Here is a 26,671-nt window from a genome sequence, read left to right as displayed (position 1 = left end):
AGTTTTCCATCAATTTCTACCTCCCCGGAACCAAGTCTACTGTGATTAATTCAATTTTTATTTTCTTTAACTGCACACAATTATTCCATATATATACCTCCTCAATTCCTTCACTCCCTCCAACATAACCGCTTTCTCTCTCTCTATCCATCTCTCTCATCTCTCTTCAATCTCTCTCTCCTCAATTTTAATTTCATTCATTTCTCCGATAGAGTCTTTGCAAATGGGAGATTCAATCTCTTTGGACGAAGTTTCAATGGCCAAGGAGAAGATTAATTCCGTCCAAAACGACGTCGCTGCCCCTGCCGAGGGGAAGGAAAGGAGTCAGAGTACTGAGGAAGCCGCAACTGATCATGGAGAAATATCGGATACGGTTGAGAACTTGGACTCCGATTCTCACGCAGCGGATGGAGAGGATGAGAAGGATCAGAATTCGGCTACTGATTGTAAGGAGGTTTGTTGTGAGGAAGCGAACGGAGGCGTTCTGAAGATGATTATACCGCATTCGCAGCTGCCGCAGCCGGAGGCGCCGGCGGGAGTGGCTGCGCCGGTGTCGCCTAGGGACCTGGAACGGTCAAAGTCGATGCCGGAGAGTTTCGACGTGCCGGCGATCGGGAAATTCTTCCGGGAGAAGAGTAACAGCTTATCGGAGGCCATCACTAGGCGGATATCGTCTTTGAGGGAATCGCCTGAGGACGAGAAGGCGAAGTCCGATTTCAAAGTGACGGAATTCAACCTGTCCGGCCTCAAAGTGATCGTCAACTTGAAGGCGAAGGATGAACAGGGGACGCGGCTCCTCGGAAGAGTGGCCTTCTTCTCGCGATCCAATTGCCGAGACTGCACTGCCGTCCGGTTGTTCCTGCGCGAGAGAAAGCTCAATTTCGTGGAAATCAACGTCGACGTGTATCCGGAGAGAGAGAAGGAATTAGTACAGAGGACGGGGAGTGCAACTGTGCCGCAAATTTTCCTCAACGAGAAGTTGCTCGGAGGACTTGTGGCTTTGAATTCGCTACGGAACAGTGGAATGCTGGAGAAGAAACTGGGGGAAATGTTGTCCGGAAAGTGTCCGGATGATGCGCCGTCGCCGCCTGTCTATGGATTCGATGAACCGGAGGATCGGAGGGACGAGATGGTGGAGATTGTGAGAGTGGTGAGGCAGAAGCTGCCGATTCAGGACCGGTTAATGAGGATGAAGATAGTGAAGAATTGCTTCGCCGGCGGTGAACTCGTTGAGGTATTGATACACCACCTGGACTGCGGACGGCGCAAGGTACGCTTTTGGCGTTTTGCTATTTTGAGATCTTATTCTACTTGCTTGCTTGTCCATATTAGATGATAGTTTGTTCCTTTCTTTTTGGTTTATCACCATTGATCTTCATATTCTGCAACTCTTTGTCTGCACATCACCATTTTCATTTTAAATTAAATTTGTTTAATTTGGAGTAGTACTATACTTTTAGCGTGATGTACAACCCTAAGAAGTTCTCCCACTTGTGCTCCATGTAGCAATTTGATGATTAGTTATCTTCATCCATCCAGTGAGTCCCAATAAAAATGTCTAATATCCAAATTTTGTGAGATAAAATAAAAATTAAAAATAAAATTCAAGAGTATGAGTAGTATTTTCCTATTTACATTAGTACATGCCTTTGGATTAAATTTCCAGGCGCGCTCGGTCGTCGTGCAATTTGGCATATTGCAATTAACTTGGGTTGGTGATTCATGAAAAATTCATGCCAGACAGTCATGCTTCAAAGTTCAAATATCTAGAGTATTGCGACATTATTATTTTCCTTTTTTTTTCAATTAAATATTACTAGACTCACATTTTAGACTACCATTTTTAAAACTCAACCATTTTGGGATTAGGAGATATTTCAATTAGTAAGTTAAATATCTCTTAAACAATTAATTAGTCTTATTTCAGTATACATATATAGACCGAATATATAGCCAAATACTTACAAGAGACTTTAATTTGTGGTCCAAAACACTCTTCAATATTCAAGAACTAAATTAATGGTGGTACCATCTTGTAAAATATGCATAGTTAGCTAAAATATAGTACTCAGACGTCAATATACACGATTGTTATCTATGATTCTGTTAATTGGTAGAATGTGTTGACCAAATGTGGATTTTGTTTTAAACAAATCGGTAAACAGTCACACCTAAATGCTAGCTACCCCTTGGATTTGAATGACTCTTCATTTGTGTTGATATCTGTAGACTGTAGTTGAACAACGAATTTATGTTACTCTGTTTTTGAAGACAAAAATAAAATAATTTTCTCATGTTTTCAATCGGCTTTAAATAGTGTTAACATACTGTCGTTTTATATTCTCGCACCGATTGCTCATTGCTATAAATTTACCAACCGTCTTTCCCTTACAGTCACAATTCTATTGCTCACATTCACTTCTGAGCACTCCCCATTCTAGACTTATTACTCGCTTACTCCCTTCACACTTTTTCAAGCTGACAAACATTACTCACTCCTGTCTCTTCATCTCCGGATAACTCTTCATTCTGGGATGAGATTCATCTATCACCGTTAAGGGATAGTGCACGGAGTACAGATATTACTGTTGTCAAAACTTTTGAGAATGATAAAATAAATTTCTCATGGCCCATTCTAATTAAAGCTTGGTAGCTCCAAAAGTAATGGTAGAATAGCAAAGATTTTAGCACATGTATCTTGAGCACCTAAATTGAATCATTGCTAGGTTCACTGTCATGTTTCTACTTTTTAAATGGATATCCAATTTGTTGGTCAAAATTTTTATTTGAATGATATTACTTATATCAATTTCTTACACTAAATTTATATTGTATAATTTAGTATAAAATATACTCCGTATTTGATAAAAAAATAGTTTTTTTTTTTAAAGTTTTTCCTTGGGACCAACCCAATGATACTTGCCTTAACAACCAACATTAATAATAATGCCCATATGTGTTGCATGATGGCTCAAGTCATTTACTTTTCTTAGGTTGCGAAATATGGAATTAGTAGTAATCATTATTATTAGGTTTTCTGCTCAATGCATTTGTTGGGTGAAGATAAAGAAGCACGCTAGCTTAGCAGTTTTTTATGTGATCTGAAAACCATAATTTACTATTGTTACTAGCCTAAATTGAGCTGAGCTTTATCTTAGCAAATATAATATAATATAATACTCTAATAATGAGGCATCTTATATCTTATTATATTCATTTTGTTGATGCTTTTGATCTTAACTACAAGTAATGAATATTTGATTTTATCACAATTAGTTAATTTTCATCACTCCTCTTTTTTAGTAAATATTTAAATTATTTACTATAATGCACAATAAATAAATAATTTTCTATAATAACTCTAGAATTTTTAATTAAATATATGTAATCAACATATTGTTAGTTTTGATGGGTAGAACTTTTTATTTTTAATATATATTTTATCGATTTGATAAAAATAAAAATAAAGAACACTCACATGATTATTAAATAATGCAACTATACTGATCTAGGTACAATTGACATTATAGTTTTTTGACTTCCAGTGATGTATCAGATTAAGTAATATAATTAGTTCGCCCAGTACTGTGCTTAGTAGGTGGTAGTATTACACAAGTTTGAAGTTGAAGTAATCTATATTAAATCATAGTTGACCGACCTGTTTGGTTAGTTCCATGAAATTAGTCTCTGAAGTCATTTTTAGAAATTGAACCAGTCAGGCACAGATTTAGGCGAGACACACGTCTTTTGGTTGTAATCAAAGTCTAGAATTTCAAATACTTCAATCTCCAAACAGAAGAAATTGAATGTGGACTCTTTTCTGGGGTCCCACCCACTGCTGCCTTGTGATTGGGATTTTTGGGTTAGTGTTGATGATGGAAACACGGACACGGTTTTGAAATTGATGCAAATAGTTGACTTTCTTAAGTGGTGGCCATGAACTATATCAAAATCAGGGGCATTTCATGCGTTGGGACTATTGGCATTGTGCTTGGTCTTTAGCTTCATTATTACCTTAGTTACGTGCACTAAACCACTACCGTTACTCTTCTTTGCTTTTGTACCAAACATAATTAAGAGGAATTAGTGGCCAGGACGCCAAGTCATATTTCATCAAATAAAAGAATTAATCAGTATACAGAGTTTACCATTAAATGTTATTTGTCACATGTAATCGATAATTTTCTTTTATTGATGCACTAACATGTGGAAACTTGCTCACATATCACTACTATCTTGCTGAATAATTATGCAGAGACCTGTATTTTATGCTAATGATTTTCATTGTCTGATGATTGCACAGGCTGTTGAAATTGGTAAGCAGCTAGCAAGAAAGCATTTCATTCATCATGTCTTTGGGTAAGAGCCTGCAATTTCCTGTGACACATTAATACTATGAACAAAGGTTTTAAATTCACTGTCCTATGACAGGGAAAACGAATTTGAGGACGGAAACCACCACTTCTATCGGTTCCTTGAGCACGAGCCCTTCATTCCCAAATGTTACAATTTCCGAGGATCCACAAATGATAATGAGCCCAAAACTGCTGCTGCTCTTGGTCTGAGGCTGTCTAAAATAATGTCTGCAATACTTGAGACTTATGCCTCTGAAGACAGGCGCCATCTTGATTATATGGGCATTAGCAACAGTGAAGAATTTAGGAGGTAGTGCTGCTTTGCTACTCATATATTTTATAATATGCTTCAAAGTGGATTTACCATTTACATATAACATAATGAACCTTTTAATAAATGACTGTTTATTTTGCTTTATTAATGCAGGTATATAAGTTTGGCTCAGGATCTGCAGAGAGTGAATATTGAGACACTTTCAGCAAATGAATTACTAGCCTTCTTTCTCAACTTGTACAACGCCATGGCCATTCATGCCGTGATCAGGGTTGGCCATCCCGGGGGCATGCTTGATCGGAGGCCCTTCTTTGCTGACTTCCAGTACATAGTTGGGGGCTATCCATATTCCCTCTCTGCAATCAAAGATGGGATTCTTAGAAACAATAAAAGAGCACCTTTTTCCCTCACCAAACCTTTTGGCAGTGGAGATAAGCGTTTAGAGGTAAACATCCCTCCCTAATACTAAATAGTTTCCATGGCATCATTTGCCTCAAGTAACAGATTCGTTTTCGCTTTTTCAGATGGCATTTCCAAAACTAAATCCGTTGATCCATTTTGGACTCTGCAATGCAACACGGTCAAGCCCGGCTGCCAAGTTTTTCACTCCTCACAATGTGGAGTCTGAACTAAGATATGCTGCCAGGGAGTTTTTCCAGAGAGATGATGCAATGCAGGTAGACTTGGGCAAGAGGATTGTGTACCTTAACCGGACAATCAAGTGGTAAGTACTCCTTAATTAGCTCATGAAATGAAATCAATTAATTCCTTTCCTTTCATTTCCAATGTACCTACTTAACTTGTTTCAATTATCTCCCGGTGTAGGTATAGCTCTGATTTTGGACAGCAAAAGGAAATCTTGAAGTGGATATTAAGTTACTTGGATGCAACAAAGGCAGGCCTTCTCACACACCTCTTGGGTGATGGTGGCCAAGTCAACGTTGTTTATCAGAATTTTGATTGGTCTGTCAACTCCTAAGTCCTAACCACCTTGTCGCTTTAGGGGGAAGGCTTCAGAGAGTTGCCTTTTTTCGTCTTTCTTTTCTGCTTTTTTTGAGTGTTTTGATTATCCCAGAAATTGGTATAAAGTAACACAAAGTCCTCCATATAGGAGATCAAAATTTTTGTACAGTATACAACAGAAACTTTCTGGGTAGTGGATTAAAAGCCAAGAAAAGAATTTTTTTTTTTTTTTGGAATGTATCTTGTTACACTGTCCCAAGTGTGCTCTCTTCACATTCATGACTCTATTGCCCAATCATTTGAGTTTTTGTGCACATAATGTAACTCACTAGTCACTACCAACTCTTTATTAGTTATTTATAAACTTAATAATCTTACTATAGGTTAATTAAATAAAAACACATTGAATAATACAAAATGTGGTACAAGCGAGTTAAGTCTAAATAAACCCACCACCACACAAAAATTTCATAAAAAAAGAAGTGCCCCGGCCCGACAGAGCATTTAGGAAGATATAAATTATAATAAATCAGTTGAACACAGAGTCTAAGCCTTTGCTTACTGTGCACAAGAAGTCCCTCATATTGCCATTGGTGAGACTCAATCACGGGTCATTGTTCCCAAACTTCACTCCGACTAACTGAGCTGCTCACGCGAGCGAAAAATAAAAAATAAAAAAATACTTATTATAGTGATAAAATGAGTGAGAAATAACAGGCGACAAACTTTGCTAAGTAGATGGCATCCACATCACATGCCAAGATAATGATGCAATGGTGTGAATCATCATTCAAATACTAACTACCACCTATCATTGAATGAACTAACGTTTATGAATTCGAAGTTGAATTATGTACAAATATTTCATTGGACCTGACCACAATGATAATCAATCAATTTATAGTACGTGTTTACTTTATCAGAGGATTAGAGACTGAACTGGACTGGGCATCTAAATCACTGTCCAAATCAACCCAAAGACCCTTTATACTAATTTATGTACAGGAAAGAACATTCCACTTCCTGTTAGCAAAAGAAAAGCCACGCCACGACACGCAATCACACGAGATCTGCAGCATCATCTGAACTCCTCCTACTGGAGCTTGCCGAACGCCTTCCATAAATATCATCGAAAGGAAGGTTAAAGTCTCCGCCCGATTCATCCATGAAGAACGTTCGTGTCAACCGATTTGAGTTCCTCAAATCCAGGTTTCCCTGTTCGTCTACACTTGTGTCGGGGGAGGTATCATAGTTATCTTGAGGATAGCGGTTGGAGGTTGGAGGGGGTTCAACGAAGCTCGCCTGGGGATGGCGGTTGAAAGTTGAAGGCGGTTCGACAAAGCTTGTCTGAGGATGGTGGGTGGAAGCAGTAGGCTCGAGAAAGCTTGTCTGAGGGCCACGGTTAATGAAAGGAGGAGGTTCGAGAAAGCTTGCCTGAGTACCACCGCGGTTGAAGAAAGCGGAAGGCTCGAGAAAGCTCGTCTGGGGATCCCGAACTTGTGGCCTACTTCTAGCCCACCAGCCCCTCTTTGCGGAATGTGCCAGGTTGTTGTTGTCGTGTTGCTGCAGGACACTGCTTTCCCGGAAGAGAGGCGCGGATGTTGAAGCATCAAGGTGGCTTCGTGTTCTATCATCATCATCATCATCGAATGTGTGCCCCCAATTCTCATCGCCTAATTTGTTTTGCAATGAATTGGATCGCTTCCAAGCATCTTCAAGGCTTTCCTCACCCACATCAAACTGGTCATGTTGAGTGCCTCTCGGACCATCAGTCATGTCGTGAGGACACGAGGTATAATACCAGTCAAGAATATAAGGACAACTTCTCTGTTCTCCAGCCATCAGCCACATAGAGTCCAGCTCATATCCGCCCCCCAAGTTATCGATGTTCATCTCCCTCGAGAAATAGGGATTCCTGTCACTTGAGCCTCTAAAGTTGAGATTCCACGGTTGAAATCTCGAGGTTGGATACGCAGGTCTGATTTCCTGCCCACGCAGCTTCTGTTCTCTGAAAGCTTTCAATCTCGAAAGGAATTCTTTCCCATCAGCGTTAGGCTCCGAGGAGAGGTAGCTAGTATGAAAGCTGCATATGCATTAAGAAACAACGCATTCAAACGCCCAACTAAGCAATGAAACGAAAATGATTGATTTAATAATGTTCGAATGTTGAAAAGTCGGACCTCAAGAATGATTTTTCCATTTTCCCCTGGGAACTCCTCTGGGTGCGGGGAGCATTAAAGGGCGAACCATATTTGCTATTGCCATGGTTCCTAAAATCAAAGGCACTAAAGCTGCGAAGAACATAATAATAAGAAAACGGTAACAAATATTAATAAATGAAACCGAGGATGACTGGCAAATTATAAGAGACAGTACAAATTGAAACCTGCAAACGTGGCCAACACCCTCGACATCTACTGTGAAATCTGTAATGAACTGCAGAATTGCATCCACTCTCTGCAACACCAAACAGCTGCTCAACCCGAAGAATCATCATCTAAAGATTTCGCAAGTAGCATCACGGGAGGACTATAATTAAAATTCATAGGCAATTACCTTTGGAACCACAAATAGAAGTAGGTAAGGCGTAACAAAGATTGAAGCCATCTCTTCCAGCAACATCATACCAGTATACTGCATAGCGGGTCAACCATATCATAACAGCAATATCACCTAGTCAATAATTTTCTAACAGCATAACAAACGAAAGAAATCCAGAAACTAGGAAAATCGGTTTCACAGCTAAAAGGAGGGGTGAGCATCGGTCGGTTTCAGTCGGTTTTCGGTTAATAACCGAAATAACCAAAAATTTAACCAAACCTTCATAACCGACCTACCAACCTTCATAACCGAAACCGAAGGTTTCCGGTCGGTTAAATATAACTGAATTTGTTAGAAAGGGTAAAGATAAGCAAAGCGATAACAAGTGAAGACTTGTTTATTCATATTAACCAAACCTCTAAAGTAGGGTAAATCAATCGAAATTGTAAAATAACACCCCACCAACAAAATGACCAAAAAGAAAAACAATTATAATGATTATTATACCAATAAAGTAACTTCCAAGATTGGAAAAATCAAGACATTAGAAAAAGATCATAAGCAAGCTCATCGGCCAAAATGCCAAATAAGCACCTGAAATAGAGTTTCAAACTCCAATCGGACACCCTCAGTTTGTTCTTTCCCTCGCCATCGCTTAGGCATATAATGCGTGTGTTGGACTACAAGCGACATCGCCTCATGTGGATTAAGGACAAGAAGTTCATCTGTTATTGCAGCCCGACTAATAGCAGTGATTGCTCCGAAAACCGCTCCATACCATAACAAGTTGCGACCAAATATCTGTAAGGTTCACAACAAATTCCACGATCAGTAGACTACCAAACGGTTAAATTAACAAGTTTTTAGAAAATTAAGTTTAAAATTTTATTTATTAAAGAAAGGGGAATAATACATGGCCTTCCAGCAGGGATTCATCTAGGAAAGCAATGATTATAAGAACAGCAGCAAAACCACCAGAAACAAAAGAGATGAACTTCGCAATCAGTGATATAATAGGCGAGGGGAATTGCTTCAGATAATCAGATGCATGTACTATACTGCTGGTTATCCTGTGCTTAAATAAATGGTCAACCTGTACCAAAATGATGGCAAACAAGAAAGCATAAGTGAAGTAGAAATAGAAAAGGGAAAGCACTGAGATCAAGATAATGACCAACCCATTTATGTCTAGGCTGACTTGGCATGCTATTGAGGTAAAAACATAGCTTTGGTATTGTTAATCGGGTCGAAATATAAATCATACCTTAAACTTGGTAATAAGTAGGCCCAATGATCTGAAAAATAACATAGATTTGGTTTCATTTTATTCTTCTTTGGATAAGTAAAGAGATTTGGTTTGTTTACCCATTCGAAATGTAATAGTGGGTCCATTAGTTTTAGGAGTATAAAAGAAAATTATAACGAGGATTGGGGGGACATTCAACAAGGATTGGCAGAAGATGTTGAAGATTAAAGAAATTACAGAAAACTGCAAGATATGTTCGTAATATAAAACATTGCATGAATAACACAACGGTCAAGGAAAGGATTATACAGAAAGAAATGCAATTTGTCTAAGGAGATGTTAAATTATTGTTAGAAATTACACTTAGAGATCTTAATGACATAAAATTTAGTTTGTTGAGTTTTTTACTATATTCTTAGATTTAGTTATTATCCAAGCCTATAAATACAGGCTTTTTCATTGTATGCTATTGATCAAACTAGTCATATAAATTTTCTTAATTTTATATTAATTCTCCTTCTACTGATATTTTATTATTCTATTTGCCTGTGGGTGGTATCATTAGCCACCCGTCAGACCCTATTTAAATTAGCTAGTCGAGTAATTCAATTTCCCTCACTTGAAACACAATTGTCAAGAGAAGGCCGCCTCCAATCAAGACAGAAAAAACTGCTCCATGGAGAGGGGAGGGATGAGTTAGTTGGAATGAAGGAACAAATTTAGCCAACGTAGTTTCAGACTGTTATGGAATGTACAAGTAATATGGAACCTATATATATTAGGCAGCTTGGAGATTTATAGGGATTTGAGTAAGTAGTGATATGGAAACTTATTTCCTTATTAGAAGTCTTCTAGCATGTAGTCATAGGGCTGTGTATTCCCCTTTCTAACACAGATTTATAAACCTTATATTCACTTTCATACAATTTATATTTCAATATATTCTGCTTCCGCCTAACTAACGGGTGGTTGTTATTCTCCACCCGCCAGGCATTTGGATCTTTCACATTCAATAGACTTTCACCAAATTCAGTATATCAAGATTATATGCAAAAGAGAATGTACCTCGTTGTATTCCCTAAACATCCACTTTGCTAGAGTTGACCACCTACGGGATGACGCTGTACTTGGATGATTGTAGAACTGTTCAGCATGCCTCAAGAAGAGATACACCAGCATGAATATGACAAGAAATGGAGAAAGAAAAAGCATTGCGATTCCAACAATCATAAGCCTTTTCTTTAATGTTTTAGGATCGGACACAAAGTCCCTTCTTACACAATAATTCCTGCAGAAGCAAAAGCATTCAGTTAAGTGGCAGTCCTTCCCCAAAACAATAAAGTATCTGAAGTAAGCTACAAAGAAAAGTTTCACTAATAACTTAATTTTAGCAGTTCTAGTAACTAGTAACGAGCAAACTCTATGCAGATAACTCAAATGTCCAATGCTTGAATTCTCTTCAACATATTCTTTTCAGATGAGATTACTGCTATCGTAGAAGAACAATATATCACTACATCCATCACTCTCGCCTTTTACTTGAGTATGATTTTGGATTATATGCTAACATACCTATCAAACATGCTCTGCAGTACACACCAATTAAGTGTCCACTCTAGGGTCTTTGTTAGCATCAGACGATGTTGGAGACCATTCAAAGAAAATTTGACAGGACCAACACCAGGTACCCATGGAGAAATAGGGAAGGCAAGCACCCCTTTATTGACCATTCCAATCAAATAATTTTCCTTCCGCATTAATCGCATAACCACATCCTGAATTGAAAGATCTTTGACCACGCATAGTTGTTGTGAATTCTGTAATTGAACAATTTTTTCAAGAATTGATGCCCATGGCATGGTTTGTATTTCATTATCTGTGACATGGAGACTGCAAAATATAAAGCATGGCTAAGTTAGCTAGCCACAACAAAGAAGATCCCTTTGATAGCCAGCAAGTAGTATGACGTCATATAAAAACCAATATTTAACAACTAATAGAAGAGGGGGAAAAAAACAAAACAGAGAATTCTCACTATTTTTACATGATACTATATACCTGTTGTAGTAAAAGTCCCGAATTTTTAATGTGTCCTTTAGCTGTGCAAAGAATCTTAAGAAGCAAAAGATCCAGTATATGGAAAATATTCCAAGGTAACCAACAACAATAGCTTTAGAAACCGTAAAAGGTGTCAATGGATGCCGATGAAGAGCTTCCTTAGATAGATCACAAGGCTTAATTCCAGATTCTACAGCATCCATCCCACACTTTGCATTGCGAAGCCCATTCCAATCAACAATTAATAAGAAAAATGCAGAGAAGAATGTGGTGAAAGCCAGTCCCAAAAGCTCAAGAATCCACTTGATGATAATGCACCATAGCCCTTTCTCACAGTGGTAGCTGTAAAGCCTCTCAAAGAACAGGTCTAGATCAGCAATTGGTTCACCACTGAAGCTCTCACCATTAAGAAGCCCAGATGGGCTTTCACTACCAGCACTCGGTGCTCTGTGATAGTCAGACAACTCAATTTCAGGAGGCACATCATCTAGTAAGCCTGTAGTTATAGACGATTCACCACGCCATTTCCATCTAAAAAGGCCATGAGCAGCTTTTGACCCACTAAACATCATTTATATATGTTGATGTTAAGCAAGCACGGCCTGTCCATTCCGTGTACAGGAGGTAATTAAGCCATGTTGCTGGGATGAAAAAAAAGTATCAAAAACATCGTTCTACTAGAATCCCTTCAAAACTTACTAATTGAGAAAATATAATTCAATATGTATACAGGAACTGTCTATAAGGAGCTACAAGGTCTACAACCCAACAAGCATTCTACTTGGGTTTCCAAACTGCCCAAGAGAAAAATAACCATAAGGGGAAACTCTGATATACTATAAATGCATAATGAAAACAAAATAAATATAGTTCTTCATCTCATCCCACCCAATACCAACCCTCTTGATTTTCTAATTTCCAAACAAATCCTTTTTTCTATTCCTTCTCATTAATTCTCTCTCAATGTTTCAGAACAATCCAATAGCATGGTAGTGACACATGTGAATGCTCTCAAATCTCTGAGTTATCCAAATGTGTGGGAAGACCCACATTTCATATTATCTCTTCCTGTACCATACTCTATGAACATGGGAAGAATTTCAACAAATAAGGGTTAAACTATTTTACTTCCATTAATTTTCTAGTAAAAGAAACCATCTTTACCAAAAACACAGATTGTAAGCAGAAACTATTACTAAAAGCCTCAATCTCTCCCCATAAACCTTTCATCCCCAAACCTCGCTAAACCAAACTGTCCATCCTCGCAATACAAAATTCAACTGCACAAACAAGTTCTTCCTACCCAAAATTCCCGGAAAACAGCCAAAATCGACAAAAATGAATTAAAAATAAACACATATAGAATAAAAAGGAAAATTGATTATAAAAAAAAACTCACCTGCAAAGAGGAGAATCACTGTCCCCGTCAATGCCCAGCTCAAATTATCAAAAATAAACTAGAAAATACTAAAAATACAAAGGAAAAAAAAAAAAAAGAGCTTAATTTTAATTAAAAAAAAACAAACAGAAAGTAACAAGTTATATATTCAAATTTTCCTATCAACCCGAAGGCTTTGAAAGATTGTTATTTTGTTTTCTTGTGTTCTTGGAATTTGATGACAAGGGAAAGAAGAGAATGATGGGGTAAGGAGGTTTCTTGGGTTATTGTTTAATTGAAAAGGAAAAGGAGACGTGAAAGACGATGCCTACTTGGACTCAACTTGATCGCTTCTTCTTCTTCTTCGTCGCCTCTTTTTTTCACTTTATATAAGTTTTTAACTCAGTAAATTAGTTAATTACTGCTCCTTTAATAGTGTAATTCACTAATTCTAACCTTAAGCTTAGCATGGTGTGGACTTAGTTACCCGGCCCAAAATCCCAATAACGATAAATTATATCCTGCAACTCGAAATTCACATTACAAATGAATCACAAAATGTTCATTTTTAATAGATTAAATGTTGTGATATGTTCATTTCTAATAAATTAACTGTTCGTTTTAAGTGTACTCCAAGTTCAATTTAGTATATACTTGATGTAACTTATCTGACTGTATGTGTCAATCGAGAACTAACAGTCTACAGGGCCGGTCTTAAGCAAGGGCGGGCTGGCAGGACCGCCCAGGCTCATGCTTGAAGGGACCCTCTTCGTTTACGTTGGTTTACGTTGATTTGGGTCGCTGCCCGTTGGATCCTAGTGCTGTTATTCTATTTTTTTTTGCCTGTATTTCCCTTTACAATTCTACACACGCAACACATAACACTTATACAGCTATAAATCTATAATCCTCTAACCATTTTTGCTATCAAATAAAGCGAAAAAAAAAAAAAAACACCTAATACAACAATAAAATATACAATAACACTCCACATCCAGTTAGAGAATTTACAAAAAAAAAAAAAAAAATTATTACGGAGTATATATTACATTGCAATAATATATAAAAGGTTGATTTTACATTTTTTTTCCCTCAATTTTAACACCTATTTAACATAGATTTAACAAAATGACCAAAATTGATACAAAATCAATAGTTAAGAGACCAACTTTGGCCAAATTAAAAGTCGAGGACAAAAATTGGTAAAAGTTAATAGTCGATGCCAATTCTGAAATTATCTCTAAAAAAAATTTAAAATAATTTGTACAACCAATATAACCAATTTACTAGAATCAAAAGTTTCCTTGACTGAAAATTCTGATTGATATTAAATTACTAAAGTTTAAAAGTGAAGATACGAGTATAATCAAGGCACAAAAGTTTATATAATTTTTCACCAATAAACCTCATTGATTTAGTATTCACAAGATACAGGGATTGCAAACAATTGTACAAAAGAATACCAGCTCAGTTTATAAGGTATGAAATATGCATGATTTAATGAGGAATATTGAGATCCAGGGTAACAGCAAGTGCATCATCCCTTCTACTTTCATAAATCATCCTTAAAGCCTCACCCAAAACTTCATCTTCTTTGAAAACCTCCTCCATGCACCCATCACCGCCATCGCCACCACTTTCGTCCTCTGAAACCCCGATCAACACAGCCGTTACCCCTCTCATCACGCGCCCCGTTTTTGGTGTTAGCACCTCGGAAACATGCCACACCTAAATGTAACCTGCCTCGGCGGCCCTCAAGTCCCGGAGATTGGCGACCTGTTCTTTCCTCAAGCATACCGTCCCATTTCTCTTTTGATCTGTGAATTTTGCCACTTCCAGCATTTTGTGGTCCACGACGATGTGCCTGAGAACGTGGCGCCTCCACAGTGCATCCATGAAACACTGGTATGCTATTTCCACTCGATCTCTCAGCAACTCGTTTGTTAAGGCGAAGGCTTCGGGATTCAGAGCATTACCCTCATCAACGCTGTTCTCAGCTGGCAGTTCGTAGGAGGAGGACGAGAAGAGGCTCACGCAGAAGATGGAGTCTTTTCCAAGCCCAGCTTCCCATTTTAGCAGAGTTGGATCTTGAGCGTGGAAACATGGTGTCCGGATTTCAAGCCGTTGGATTTCCCTGAATTTCTTCAGGAACCGCACGCCAGAGACAAATGCAACAGAGTCAAATGCGGGGCTAGAGGAAAGCGATGGCAATGATGGGCCAGCGGTGATCTGTCGGAGATAATGGAAGGGCTTCGTAAGCAGGTTGTTCACAAGCAAGTTTAATACATTCTTGGGGAAATTCTTTTGTCTTTCGCCATCTGAAATGGAGGGGTTGGAATAGGAATTAGAATGTGAATCTCGATCAGGAACGGAAAAGGTAACATTGTGGATATTAGGAATAAGGGAGGCAAAGCGTTTGGAGACAAGGTAGCATCTACATAGGCATTTCGCATCCTCTAACCTGTGCAAAATTAAGAGCAAAACTTCATTAGGAAGATCATCGATATGAGCTCCATCTCGATCCTTTTCCCTTTCCCCTTCAAAATTGTCAATTGAAGAATTCTTGTGTTCTAGGTCCTCCATTTTATGTTTCTACCATATAAAACGGAGGGAGAACACAGAAGGGATAACAATATCTCAACCACCCTTTAAAGGGGTGTCCTATTTGAGTGCGGGGTTGAATCTGGATTGACTTAAATCTAACTCATTACTTTTAACATAACAAGTGTATATATAGATATTTCGTTTCACCCCGAGGTGCCCTGAAATTTTTTAAATATTATTTATTTATTAATCAATCTTCATCTCTTATATTCATTCAGAGTTTTAATTTGTTTTACATATTGCCGTTCAATAGTAATTTTATTTTTGAAAGTTAATTAACATTTAATAGTAATATAGAATGTGGTGGAGATACTGGTGGTATTATAATGATTGCATAATTAAATTTATAATTATTTTAATTTACAAGGTTTTGAAAAACTCTTTGTACACATCATTCATAGGCTCTGTTTGGTAGAGCTTATAGCTTATTTTAAATTACAAATAAGCTATAAGCTTGTTTGGTAAAACAAGGAGAGTTTAAAATAATAACTTATTTTGAAACTTCAAAATAAGCTACTGACTTTTTAACTTTTTTTTTCCTTTTTAATAATTTACAAAAATAACATCATCTACCCCTCATTAATTAAAATCCTAATATCTTAGTTTATCCTTTTATATCTTTTTACACTTATTAGCTAATTCAAGAATTAATTTTACCAAACACTTTAATTTTAACTAGTTAGCTTATTAGTTACTCCGTACTAGATTTTCAGCTTTCAGCTAGGCGTGCCAAACAGAAGCCTTTATACTTTATGCTTTATTCTTGTAATTTGATCTTGAGATTTTCTTTCGACCGCCTATGCACTATGCAGCCAATTTTGACATAATTTCTTCAACAAAATTGGATAACTTATCACAAACTCAGACAGTAGAAGAAAACACAGGGAATAACAAATACGGAGTACCTGAAAATGAAACTATGAAAGTGTCATTGGAGATGAATGGTGAGTGTCCCTTTGCTTTCTGATTGTTCTTCTTTTTCATGGATGTATCTAACAACATAGCAGTCTCTAGGAATGGCAATTGAGACTAGAGAGAGATGACTCCATACTGTAAGCTCTTCCACTTCGTCACATAAATATATCCCAACATTGGCCGTGGATCCAACTGAACCACAAAATACATGCTGATCTATAAATTCTATTTAGCTATAAACTCCAATTACGAGACAAGAAAGAAAGACAGAGAAGATGGTACCATAGACAAGAAGTTTAGAAGTTCTTTATTGAAAAGGAGCTCCAACTTACCTCTGAAGTTCATAGCACTGTATGAAGTTACGCTAGCTTGTTAGATACTGTTATTCCCAGAAACCTTAACCTGCAACAAGAGGACCATCAAAAGGGTTGGGAAGTTTCAATCCAAGAACCATATTTCAATCCAAGTTTCAATGAGACTTTCCCTATGGTTCTTAATTACTCGAGTGACTAACAAGACCTATGCAATTTGGGAGATACACACACTAAGGCTAATCACAACCACCAATGAAACAACTCAAGTAAACAAAAATACAAATACCAACCTTGATATGATATGTGGCGTTGGCATCATTAATATTTGCACCGCTTTCTATTTTATATACAAGAATGATCATGACCATTCACCATGCCTCCAACATCCCATGACCACTCACCATGCCTCCAGCTGATAAGAGCACTTCTCAAAACATGGGATACAGTTGGGAGGAACCATAATGTTTATAAGTTGAAAATAAGTACAGGAATTCTTCTTTAAAAAAATTCCAAGGCAATGGTGTTTGGGTTGAAGGTTCCCACGTTACAATTGCTGGATAACTTTTACAAAACTTTGTGACAGAATGTTATGGCCATTTAAACGGGTTTGACTGATGCCACATATTATACTACTTGCCATCCATTTTATTGTCAGCAGGTAGCCAGCAAATATCCTGTTTAGGAGAAAAATTGGTAGGATTAAAACACAAGTTCAGAAGCAAAACACGAAAATGTCATAATATATTGTCCTGTAAAATCAAAACATCATTTATCTGAAACTTTGCATATTGAAAACATTAAACTTTGAGAAAATGGACTTTTAGGCATCTTAGTTGTGAGCAAAATGATAAGGTTCCATTTATACTCATTTGAAAGGCAAAACTGTTTTTACTTCATTTCAATTCATTCTTTTGGATCAGGTTCATAATGTCACTCTTAATAATTTAACCTGAATTCAAAAAAATATTAAGAGAAAACAACGGCATATTTGAACAACCCAAAAAACCCGCAACAGTAACAGTAATAAAGATGAAATAATTATATTTCTCGAATTAGATAGTAAATGGAGTGAGAAGTTGCTAACCATGTCACACAGACTCTTAGAGAGTTCAAGTGCGTTCTCCCATTGATTTGCCAATATAAGCCCTTTGATGAGGTTAACAAAGATGCTCATTTCTGGAATTTCACCTTTCTTTATCATGTCCGCATATACCTCAAATGCTTTATCAACTTTTAGATTTAGACAAAGGTTCTCAATTAAAGACGCATAAATATTCTTGTCACGATATGAGAATGAAGAAGATGATGAAATTTCTTTATGTAGGTCTGCAGCCACTTCCAGCCTTCCAGCTTTGAGAAAGCTATCAATCAAAATCCTATACACTGGAAAAATGGAAATAGAACTGTTATTGCTCATTTCCTCCAATAAGCCAAGACTGATTAAGTACTCTCGGTTGAAGCCTTCAACAATCTTATGATAGCTTTCCATATGTCTCGGCCAATATGTTTGTTTCATCTCCTCCAGTAGTTGGACAGCCTCATCCAGAAGCCCAGCAGAACAACAGTGCTTGATTGTGACCACATACGTTATGTAATTTGGTGCACAACCCTTACAACTCATTTGTTGGATGAGGTCAAGGCATTTTTCAACTTTACCAGCTTTACCAAAGCCATCTATCATGGCAGTATATGTCACAACATTTGGCTGACAACCCTTCTCTTCCATCATCAACATAAGCTTGTAAGCTTCATCCGTCTTTCCAACTTTACATAGACCATCTATCATCTCTGTGTAGATAACAACATTTGGGGCGCAAGAACTTTCAAGCATTTTAGACAAAACTTTTATAGCAAGATCCAAGTGTTTATCCTTAAAAAGCCTATCAAGAAAAGAGCTGTATGTAAAAACACTTGGATCATATCCTCGATCCAACATTCTGGAAAATACTTCCTGTGCTTCATCTATCTTTCCTACCTTGCAAAACCCATCAATTAGTGCATCATAAATATGAATATTTGGTTCTTGTCCTTCTGCTGAAATCACATCCAAAAGGTCACGAGCATCTTTTACCTTATGCGCTTTGCACAGGCCATCCACTAAAGCACCATATGTAACAAGATTTGGCTTTTCAGTACCGTCCATATCTGTCTTGAAGTACATATCTACTTCAGAAGTGTTAACACTTCCCTTCATCTTTGCATAGATCTGGCAGGCCTTCTCTACATGTCCTGCTTTGCAGTAGCCATCAATCAAAGCAGTAAAGGTCACAACATTAGGAATACATCCTTCAGACAACATTAATTCAAAGAGCTGGTTTGCTTCAGAAATCTTCTTTTGTTTGAGGTATGCATGTAAAAGAGCCGTGTAAGTCACTACATTGGGCATACAGCCCTCACTTCTCATCTCATCAAACCAGCTACGAGCCTGTTGAATTAGGCCAGCTTTGCAGAAACTATCAATTAATATTGTATATGTATAAACATCAGGAACAAGTCCATTCTTTTTCATTTCTTGAAACAGCATGAATGCCTTGTCTATTTTCGAGGCATCACAAAGGAAACCTATAACTTTAGAGTATGTGCTAACATCGGGTATAAAACCCTTTTTCATCATTTCATGAATTACATGAAAAGCGTCCTCAAATTTTTGGAACCCACAAAGACAACGGACAAAATTGCTGACATTGACTTTATTCAGTACAACCCCTCCATCAAGCATTTCCCCATAAATTTTTTCAGCCAATTCTAGCATTTCCTTGCTTGGTAATTCTTCATTGCCACATATACCTCCTATCAATATATTATACACCACATAACCAGGTTGGCATCCACAATGGTCCATTTTCTTGAGTAATTTATAGGCATATGAATAATCCATAGATCTGCAATAAGCATGAACAAGAGAATTAAATATCTTGCGGCTTGGACAGCAACCTTCTAGAATCATCATATTAAGAATTCTCTTACACCTACCCAGTTTTCTTTGGTTCAAACACGCACAAAGTAAAGTCTCATACGTTATTCTATTAGGGACGCATGAACTAGATCGCATTCTATTCAAAAAATCCATAGCCTCCTCAAAAAAGGAACCTTCACACAGCCCAGAAATCATGGAAGTATACGTCACAGTATCAGCCACCAAGCCTTCCTTCTCAATCAAATCAAGGGCTTCTCTCCTTTTCCCACCCTTGCACAACGAACGCGTAAAGCAATTCAGTGTATGCACATCCATCTTAAACCCCAACCCCGACATCTCCCTGTAAATCAAAGTCGCACTATCCAACTTCCCCGCTTGCAGAAAAACCTGGATTAAGGCATTGTATGTGACTCTGGAGGGCTTGTACCCAAAATTCTTGAGCCTCCCTAGCTCTTCCAACGCCAAATTCCACAAACCGTTCCGGCAGCACTTTAGGACCAAAACATTAAGCAATTTCCCCAACACCTCCTTATCATCATCCATAATATCATGGAGAAAATGCTCAGGCACAGCCGCATTCATTTCGCTACTGGGTCTACTTACAACAACAAGATCAACTAAAGCATCATAAACAGCCACATTATGACTATACCCAATCTGCCTACCGGCCCACATGAAAAACTTCACACCCAATTCAGCATTCCGAATCTCTCTCAAAACCCTAACCACCAAATCCGGGTTCAGCTTCTCCCTAAACTGCCTAAGACTTTTATCCCCCAACCCGCCATTCTCCCTAAGAACACTTATAATTGAAATGGCAACATCTTCAACACTATCAGAAGTAGACTTACCCTGCAAGGAGTCCTTTAAAAAAGCGAACTCTTGGGGTGAAAACGAATGAGACTCACTTTGATCCTCGTCCGCGACCAGTCCAGGGAGTCTAGTATGGTCATCGTCACCACGGGAGGAAGACTTAAACGCATCCAAGAGGGGCGGCGGCGTCGCTTTCCGGCAGAATGAACGGAGAAGTCGTAGATGAGAGAGAGCATTTCGCCTGCTCATTCTCCGGCGACTGTGGTTCCGAGCAGGGTTGCCAAGCTAAATTACATTACAGACAGTACAGCAATATTGGACGAAAACTTAGGAACAAAGACGTTTGAGCCCAAATATTTTACATTGGTCATACCTTATAAAAATTCGGCCCAATAACCATACCCATATTTGGGCAAATTATTTTGTGCACTCTCCAAAATTCATTTAGTCGTGAACCTTCAGTATATAAATTGTGAACATTCAGTAAAAGCATCCATAATAGTGGAGTTTTTTTGTGATTTTTGAAGAGTTTTTGTAAGTGTGATTAGGAAAGAAAATATAAAGGAAGAAAAAGAAAAGGCAAAACACAAAAATATTTTTATTAATAGTATAGATATTGTTTTTACCTTTCCTTATCTGATTAGGACTATTTGTATTCATAGTAAATATTTATGTTTATCATTCCTTATCTGACTAGTACTACTTTATCCCTATAAAAGTCCCTACGTATACTTTAGTTTAACATAACCATTCTTACTATACTTATTCTCTCACCCAAAACATTCCTAAAAGTAAATCGCCCAATTGTTACATTAGCTGGGACCACTACATCAGACGATAGGGAACGCATTCGTTTCCACTTTCCCATTCTCAATCATCATACCAACCCAATCTTTCATATCAGATCACAGCTACAATCCCTAGCTTAATTCATTTTTTCCTTCGGCAACAAACATAAACCTTGAGCCATTTCTCTATCTATATGGCTTCTCATACTACGCCATGCATTGCAGCTTTATCATGTTTGCTTTTGCTTCTCTCCTCATTCACGCAATGTCAAGCGCAGCTCTCCCCTACATTTTACGACAACACATGCCCTAACGCTCTAAACATCATTCGCACTGCCGTAAGGCAAGCCGTGTCCAGTGAGCGTCGCATGGCCGCTTCCCTGGTTCGTCTACATTTCCACGACTGCTTTGTCCAGGGTTGTGACGCTTCCATCTTACTGGAAGAGTCACCAACCATTGAGAGCGAAAAGACGGCGTTGCCTAACCTTGGCTCTGTCAGGGGTTACGACGTGATAGAGGCTGCGAAACGCGAGTTAGAGAAAGCTTGTCCTGGTATTGTATCTTGTGCTGATGTATTGTCGGTGGCTGCACGTGATGCCACTGTTGCTGTGGGAGGTCCGTCTTGGACAGTGAAGCTGTGAAGAAGAGATTCCACCATGGCTAGTTATACCATAGATCTCCCTAGCCCGTTCGCTAATCTGGATAGGCTTATATCCAGCTTTGCAAGTAAAGGCCTTAATACAAGAGACATGGTTGCTTTGTCTGGTGCACATACTCTCGCCCAAGCTCAATGCTTCCTATTTCGCGATAGAATATATGGCAACCGTACTGACATTGATGCCGGTTTTGCTAACACTAGAAGACGGAATTGTCCAAAAGACACCGAAAATGGAAATTTGGCACCCCTTGATTTGGTGACACCGAATTCCTTTGATAACAACTACTATAAGAACCTATTGCAAAAGAAATGTCTTCTTCAATCGGATCAAGTTCTATTCAGCGGTGGAGCAACTGACAGTATTGTTTCAGAGTACGCCAGGAGTCCTCAAGCATTCCAAGCAGATTTTGCCTCAGCAATGATTAAAATGTCTGAAATTCAGCCGCTCACAGGTCAAAGTGGGATCATTAGGAAGGTTTGCGATGCTTTGAACTAACTTCATTTCTTCAATTTAGTTTTCCTCTCAATCAATTTAATTAATTGTATTTCGTTTCTTCACAACTGTACTGTAGTCATTGATTCATATTTTAGATTATATATCTACAACGCAACATGTACGTTTCTTTTATTGAACATTATTCTAACTAATTGAAGGTTACGTTATTGATTGTCAACAAAGTTTTCTACAAATTACAATTAAAAGATAGAATTTAGTTTGTTAAGTATTTTACTATATTATATTCTTAGATTTATTTGTATCATACAAGCCTCTAAATACAAACTATACAATTTTTGTCTTACGGACGGACCAAAACCCAAAATTTCTGTTCGTCTGAGGGACGGGGTTGTTTTTTTGTTCTGTTTTTTTAATATATAAATTAATTCTATATAAAATTATTACAATAAAATTAAAAATAAATTTTTAATAGGGTAATTGCCACACCCAAAAAACGTGTTCATTTAAATTTAGAAACTTAATTTAAGTTAATTTTTAATTAGATTGCATATTTACTGTTTTGCATGTAATTTGATAACCTGTTTAAACCTTATTATTATTATTTGCTTTTTTAAACAATTTTTTTTTTAACATTGCTTTATTTAACAATATAGGGCTCTATCGCATTCAACTCTTCTAACTTTTGATTATTATTACTTATATAATAAAATTTAACCATGAATCTGAGCATTACATTAATTCCCCAATTTTAGTTGTAACATAAAAAAAAAAAAGAAAAAGAAAGTATTAATTTCAGACTAGTTAGGGGATTGAAAGTGATGGACCACTGTGTAACAATTCAGTTCAGAAATCTATCCCTCATCATCACATTGTGCCTTCCGTTTCATAAGACATTATTGTAATAACATTACAAAATGATGTGATTTGTAATAAGCATAGCTAGTATGAACTGATGTCCTTTCTACCCATCAGTGCAATGAATTTATCCCTAAACACCAAAAGAGGGCATTTGTGAATCAAATTGGATCCACTGTAAGCCTCTTTTAGGAATACACTACTCTTTACACCTTTATTTGTAATGTAAAATATACCGTGTTGTTTGATCAAGCAAAGTAGGAGTTTGGCTGGCAAACGATATTCAGAATGGAATGCCTCGAGTTGAGCAGACGTGAGCCGCTTCTCCATAGTCAAACTCAGGAGTTCATGAAGCACGCCCACCACTCTTTTCCGAGCTTTTGGATCAGCAATGTCGAATCTCCTAGCGTTCAAGTATGGAGATGGGAACTCCATCTTCTGCCATCTCACAACTTCCTCGAGGTAACTCTTGTTTGGCCTGAATCCAGCAGGGAAACTAAAGTGAAATGCAAAAGGGCCAGAAAAGTTCCCGTCTTTGGATGTTCTTGTTGGCTTTATACCCGCCTCTTCCAACTTCGATTCCCTTTCACACGCCGATCTTTCCTCCCTGGCAGTGACTGCTAATGAAGAATCCCAATTCTCCAAGTGAAGATAATCCCTACCATTAACACTTTTCACCAAGAAAAATTCTGGGTATTTTGAGATCAAAGAATTTTTGTAGTCAGCAGGCAACCCCAATTCATTTTCAATCAAATCAATATTTCCCAATGGCACCCGACAATCAACTGACAACATTAACAACTTGCACAGATTCTTAATCAGAATGGGCTCCATTTCCACTCTCACTTGGCCTTCTTCCGCTGGAATTTCTTTAGCTTTTCTACTCAGCATAACCGCACCAGCACAAGTGACATAGAAAATTGTAGGGTACTTTTCAATCACATTCATGAAATTCCATTTCTGAACAAACCCAACTTCCTTCTCAAGGTCCCTCAGAAGGAGGCTCTGGTTTCTTTGAGACTCGATTATGGATTTTAGCTGTAGAATCAATGACGGCTTTTTCTGAAGCTCCATAACTCGGTCCAGCTCATCAACTCTATGGTAAATTTTCTTCTTGGGTCTCCCTCCACCCATTTTGTACATGGTTTGTAACCACATGTGAGGTGATTTCCTAAGTGAAGCTGGTCTGAATATTTCAAACATCTGTTTCGAATCATGGTTAGAACACAAAAAATATAAGACAAATAAGCCTGCAAAGAATTTGTTTCTCAATCACGATTCAAACAGTAAGATATAAAAACTACTTTAGTTTGGGTGATTGGTTTGACTAAATTGTTTTACCCCCTCTTATGGAGTTTTACCCACTTAGGCAAACATTACACTCAAGAGTCAAAGGTCTATCATTGATAAGAAAAAGAAACGAGGTTTCAGAATTTTATATTGAGGCTAACACCAAATCAGCAACACCTCTGGCTTAACTTGTATATACAGCTAATACAGCTATCAGTGAAATGCAGTTCTGTTCATTCAGAATTTCATGTGGTTTTCAGAATTATTAATTTGCTTAAGTAGGCAAACTCAGTTTGTCAGAAATATCCATTAAAAGCAACAATAGCTTAAAAGATCTGTAGACATAATTTAGAAAGGAACAAAAAAGAGAAACTTACACTCCACTTCGGAGGACAGATGAAGGTGATCGAGACATCGGAAGAGACAAGCAACAATCGCGACTTCGGAAGAGAGAAGCAGACGATCGGCGATTAACGGAAGAGAGAAGCAGATTATCGGCGATTCACGGAAGAGAAAAGCAGTCAGATCGCGATTTCGGAAGAGAGAAGCACGCACTTAGGAAGAGAGAAAAATGAGGGTTGCAGCCGATCATTTCGGACGAAGGAAGCAGCGAAACCTTTTTTTTTTCTGCAAAAAAAAAAAAAAAAAAAAAAAANAAAAAAAAAAAAAAAAAAAGGTTTTGGTATAGGTATGTGCTGGCCTGCTGGGCAATGTTATGGAAGTATTTTGGGCCAATTAAATTACAAATATATATACCTTTTGGGCCTAGATTAACAAGTGACATTATCCCATAAGAATTTATCATAAAAGTTTTTTTTTAAAAAAAACTTATCATAAAAGTTAATTGGTTGACTGCTCTGTGATTTTCGAGTTTATTGAGGACGGAAATTACGAGAGACAAACTAATAATAAGTGATGGTGTGGTGGTGGTGATGGTGGTGGTTGTGGTAGTGTCAATGGTGATGGTGGTTGTGGTAGTGTTGAAGGTGATTTTTGTGGTGGTGGTAATAATAATTTGAAAACTAGAAAAGATATGAGATAAAAGATAAACATTGAAAAATAAAGAATTCATAAAATATCTTCCGACTAAAATTTAGGAAGACATTTTTTGGTCAAATTGAATATTTTTTTTTACTGTAATAAATATTTTTCTTTAACTTTATTTTCTTTCAATACTCATTGAAAGTCATTTTTCAAATTTTCAAACGGAAGCTTAATGGTGCCAAGTTTGACTCCCTGTGAGAATTGTATATTAGTCTTATAATTTTGAGCCAATTAGTTATAGACAACTTAAATTAGGTTGCCTTCTCATAATTTTTTCACCATGATAATTGCATATAAGGTAAGTTTCATAGTTTAACTTATAATGCGTCTTTAAGTAGTGGATATGAACTTTTCTGGTATAAAATAGGGGAATAAACGAGCTGAGCCGAATTCGAGCCTAGGATGGCTCGAACTCAAGCTCGTTAAGGAAGGCTCGACTCGAGAACCGATGCTCGAGCTCGAGCTTGAATTCGATCTATATGGCTCGTGAGCAGCTTAGCGAGCCACGAGCCTAACACATTAGAGCTCGAGCTCGGCTCGATTATTAAACGATCTGCTCGAGCCGAGCGGCTCGCGAGCAACTCGGTTCATTTACACCCCTAGTATAAAATATAAGGAAATAAAGTGGGGCCCATCGAGGTACAACCATTATTACATGGACCATGGTCCACACAATTATGTGGACTATAAATAAAAAGTACATTATTTTTTACATAAAGTACATTATTTTATATACTATCAAATAATATACTTTCTGTATCAAAATAATGTACTTTTAATATATTAAAAATATATTATATATTCATGATCTACATAACTATGTGGACCATGGTCTACACAATAATTTGCCGACTCATCATACAGAAAATAAAATGTTGGGTTGGCCCGCTAAAATAATTAAATGGCAACCCTCTATACAACATTACAACTCCAGCAAATGCCAGAGAAGTAGCCCACAAGTTAAGATTACACCTCACACTTGTGTCATTGTGTGTACCATCCTTGCATTTCATTTTTTCTTTTTACCGGAAATGAAATCTGCAATCTCTCAAATCTAATTAGAGTATATGTTTAATAGTTTCATTATTTACAATGTAAATTTTTTCCTTGGATTATTATTGAAGTGACTAATTTAGTTCATAAGATTTTAATGAAATCATAATGTTATACGAAAGTGAAATTAAATCTCTAAACTTTAAAT

At 37.4% G+C, this 26,671-nt stretch overlaps 5 protein-coding genes and 1 pseudogene across 5 annotated transcripts; 2 read left to right on the top strand and 4 right to left on the bottom strand.

Annotated features, from left to right (window-relative positions):
* Nucleotides 1–134: 134 nt before the first annotated feature.
* Nucleotides 135–5,871, top strand: LOC116017346. Its single transcript, XM_031257907.1, has 6 exons — nucleotides 135–1,270; nucleotides 4,304–4,359; nucleotides 4,432–4,665; nucleotides 4,783–5,074; nucleotides 5,154–5,353; nucleotides 5,455–5,871. Exons 1-6 carry the CDS (start codon nucleotides 224–226, stop codon nucleotides 5,606–5,608), a joined length of 1,983 nt encoding a protein of 660 aa, XP_031113767.1. The 5' UTR covers nucleotides 135–223; the 3' UTR covers nucleotides 5,609–5,871.
* Nucleotides 5,872–6,358: 487 nt separating this feature from the next.
* On the bottom strand, nucleotides 6,359–13,157 carry LOC116016497 (autophagy-related protein 9). The gene is made up of 10 exons (XM_031256789.1): nucleotides 12,837–13,157; nucleotides 11,438–12,078; nucleotides 10,952–11,269; nucleotides 10,445–10,667; nucleotides 9,047–9,226; nucleotides 8,728–8,934; nucleotides 8,149–8,226; nucleotides 7,979–8,049; nucleotides 7,773–7,883; nucleotides 6,359–7,675 (listed from the first exon to the last, which is right to left on the bottom strand). Exons 2-10 carry the CDS (start codon nucleotides 12,007–12,009, stop codon nucleotides 6,652–6,654), a joined length of 2,784 nt encoding a protein of 927 aa, XP_031112649.1. The 5' UTR covers nucleotides 12,010–12,078; nucleotides 12,837–13,157; the 3' UTR covers nucleotides 6,359–6,651.
* Nucleotides 13,158–14,170: 1,013 nt separating this feature from the next.
* LOC116015197 (F-box protein At1g30200-like) lies at nucleotides 14,171–15,513 on the bottom strand. Its single transcript, XM_031255221.1, has one exon. The coding sequence runs from the start codon at nucleotides 15,396–15,398 to the stop codon at nucleotides 14,544–14,546; it is 855 nt and encodes a 284-aa protein (XP_031111081.1). The 5' UTR covers nucleotides 15,399–15,513; the 3' UTR covers nucleotides 14,171–14,543.
* Nucleotides 15,514–16,485: 972 nt separating this feature from the next.
* On the bottom strand, nucleotides 16,486–20,655 carry LOC116015195 (pentatricopeptide repeat-containing protein At1g06710, mitochondrial). Its single transcript, XM_031255219.1, has 4 exons — nucleotides 17,733–20,655; nucleotides 16,939–17,322; nucleotides 16,667–16,736; nucleotides 16,486–16,526 (listed from the first exon to the last, which is right to left on the bottom strand). The coding sequence occupies exons 1-2, from the start codon at nucleotides 20,625–20,627 to the stop codon at nucleotides 17,278–17,280; spliced, it is 2,940 nt and encodes a 979-aa protein (XP_031111079.1). The 5' UTR covers nucleotides 20,628–20,655; the 3' UTR covers nucleotides 16,486–16,526; nucleotides 16,667–16,736; nucleotides 16,939–17,277.
* Nucleotides 20,656–21,357: 702 nt separating this feature from the next.
* Nucleotides 21,358–22,320, top strand: LOC116014941 (annotated as a pseudogene).
* A 762-nt stretch (nucleotides 22,321–23,082) lies between these two features.
* Nucleotides 23,083–25,036, bottom strand: LOC116015196 (protein WHAT'S THIS FACTOR 1 homolog, chloroplastic-like). Its single transcript, XM_031255220.1, has 2 exons — nucleotides 24,804–25,036; nucleotides 23,083–24,339 (listed from the first exon to the last, which is right to left on the bottom strand). The coding sequence occupies exon 2, from the start codon at nucleotides 24,337–24,339 to the stop codon at nucleotides 23,221–23,223; it is 1,119 nt and encodes a 372-aa protein (XP_031111080.1). The 5' UTR covers nucleotides 24,804–25,036; the 3' UTR covers nucleotides 23,083–23,220.
* Between the last annotated feature and the right edge of the window lie 1,635 nt (nucleotides 25,037–26,671).

Source organism: Ipomoea triloba, chromosome 4 (assembly GCF_003576645.1).
Source record: "Ipomoea triloba cultivar NCNSP0323 chromosome 4, ASM357664v1".
NCBI lineage: Eukaryota > Viridiplantae > Streptophyta > Magnoliopsida > Solanales > Convolvulaceae > Ipomoea > Ipomoea triloba.
The sequence above is the reverse complement of the archived record's forward strand: the minus strand, read 5'-3'. Positions and strand labels throughout refer to the sequence as shown.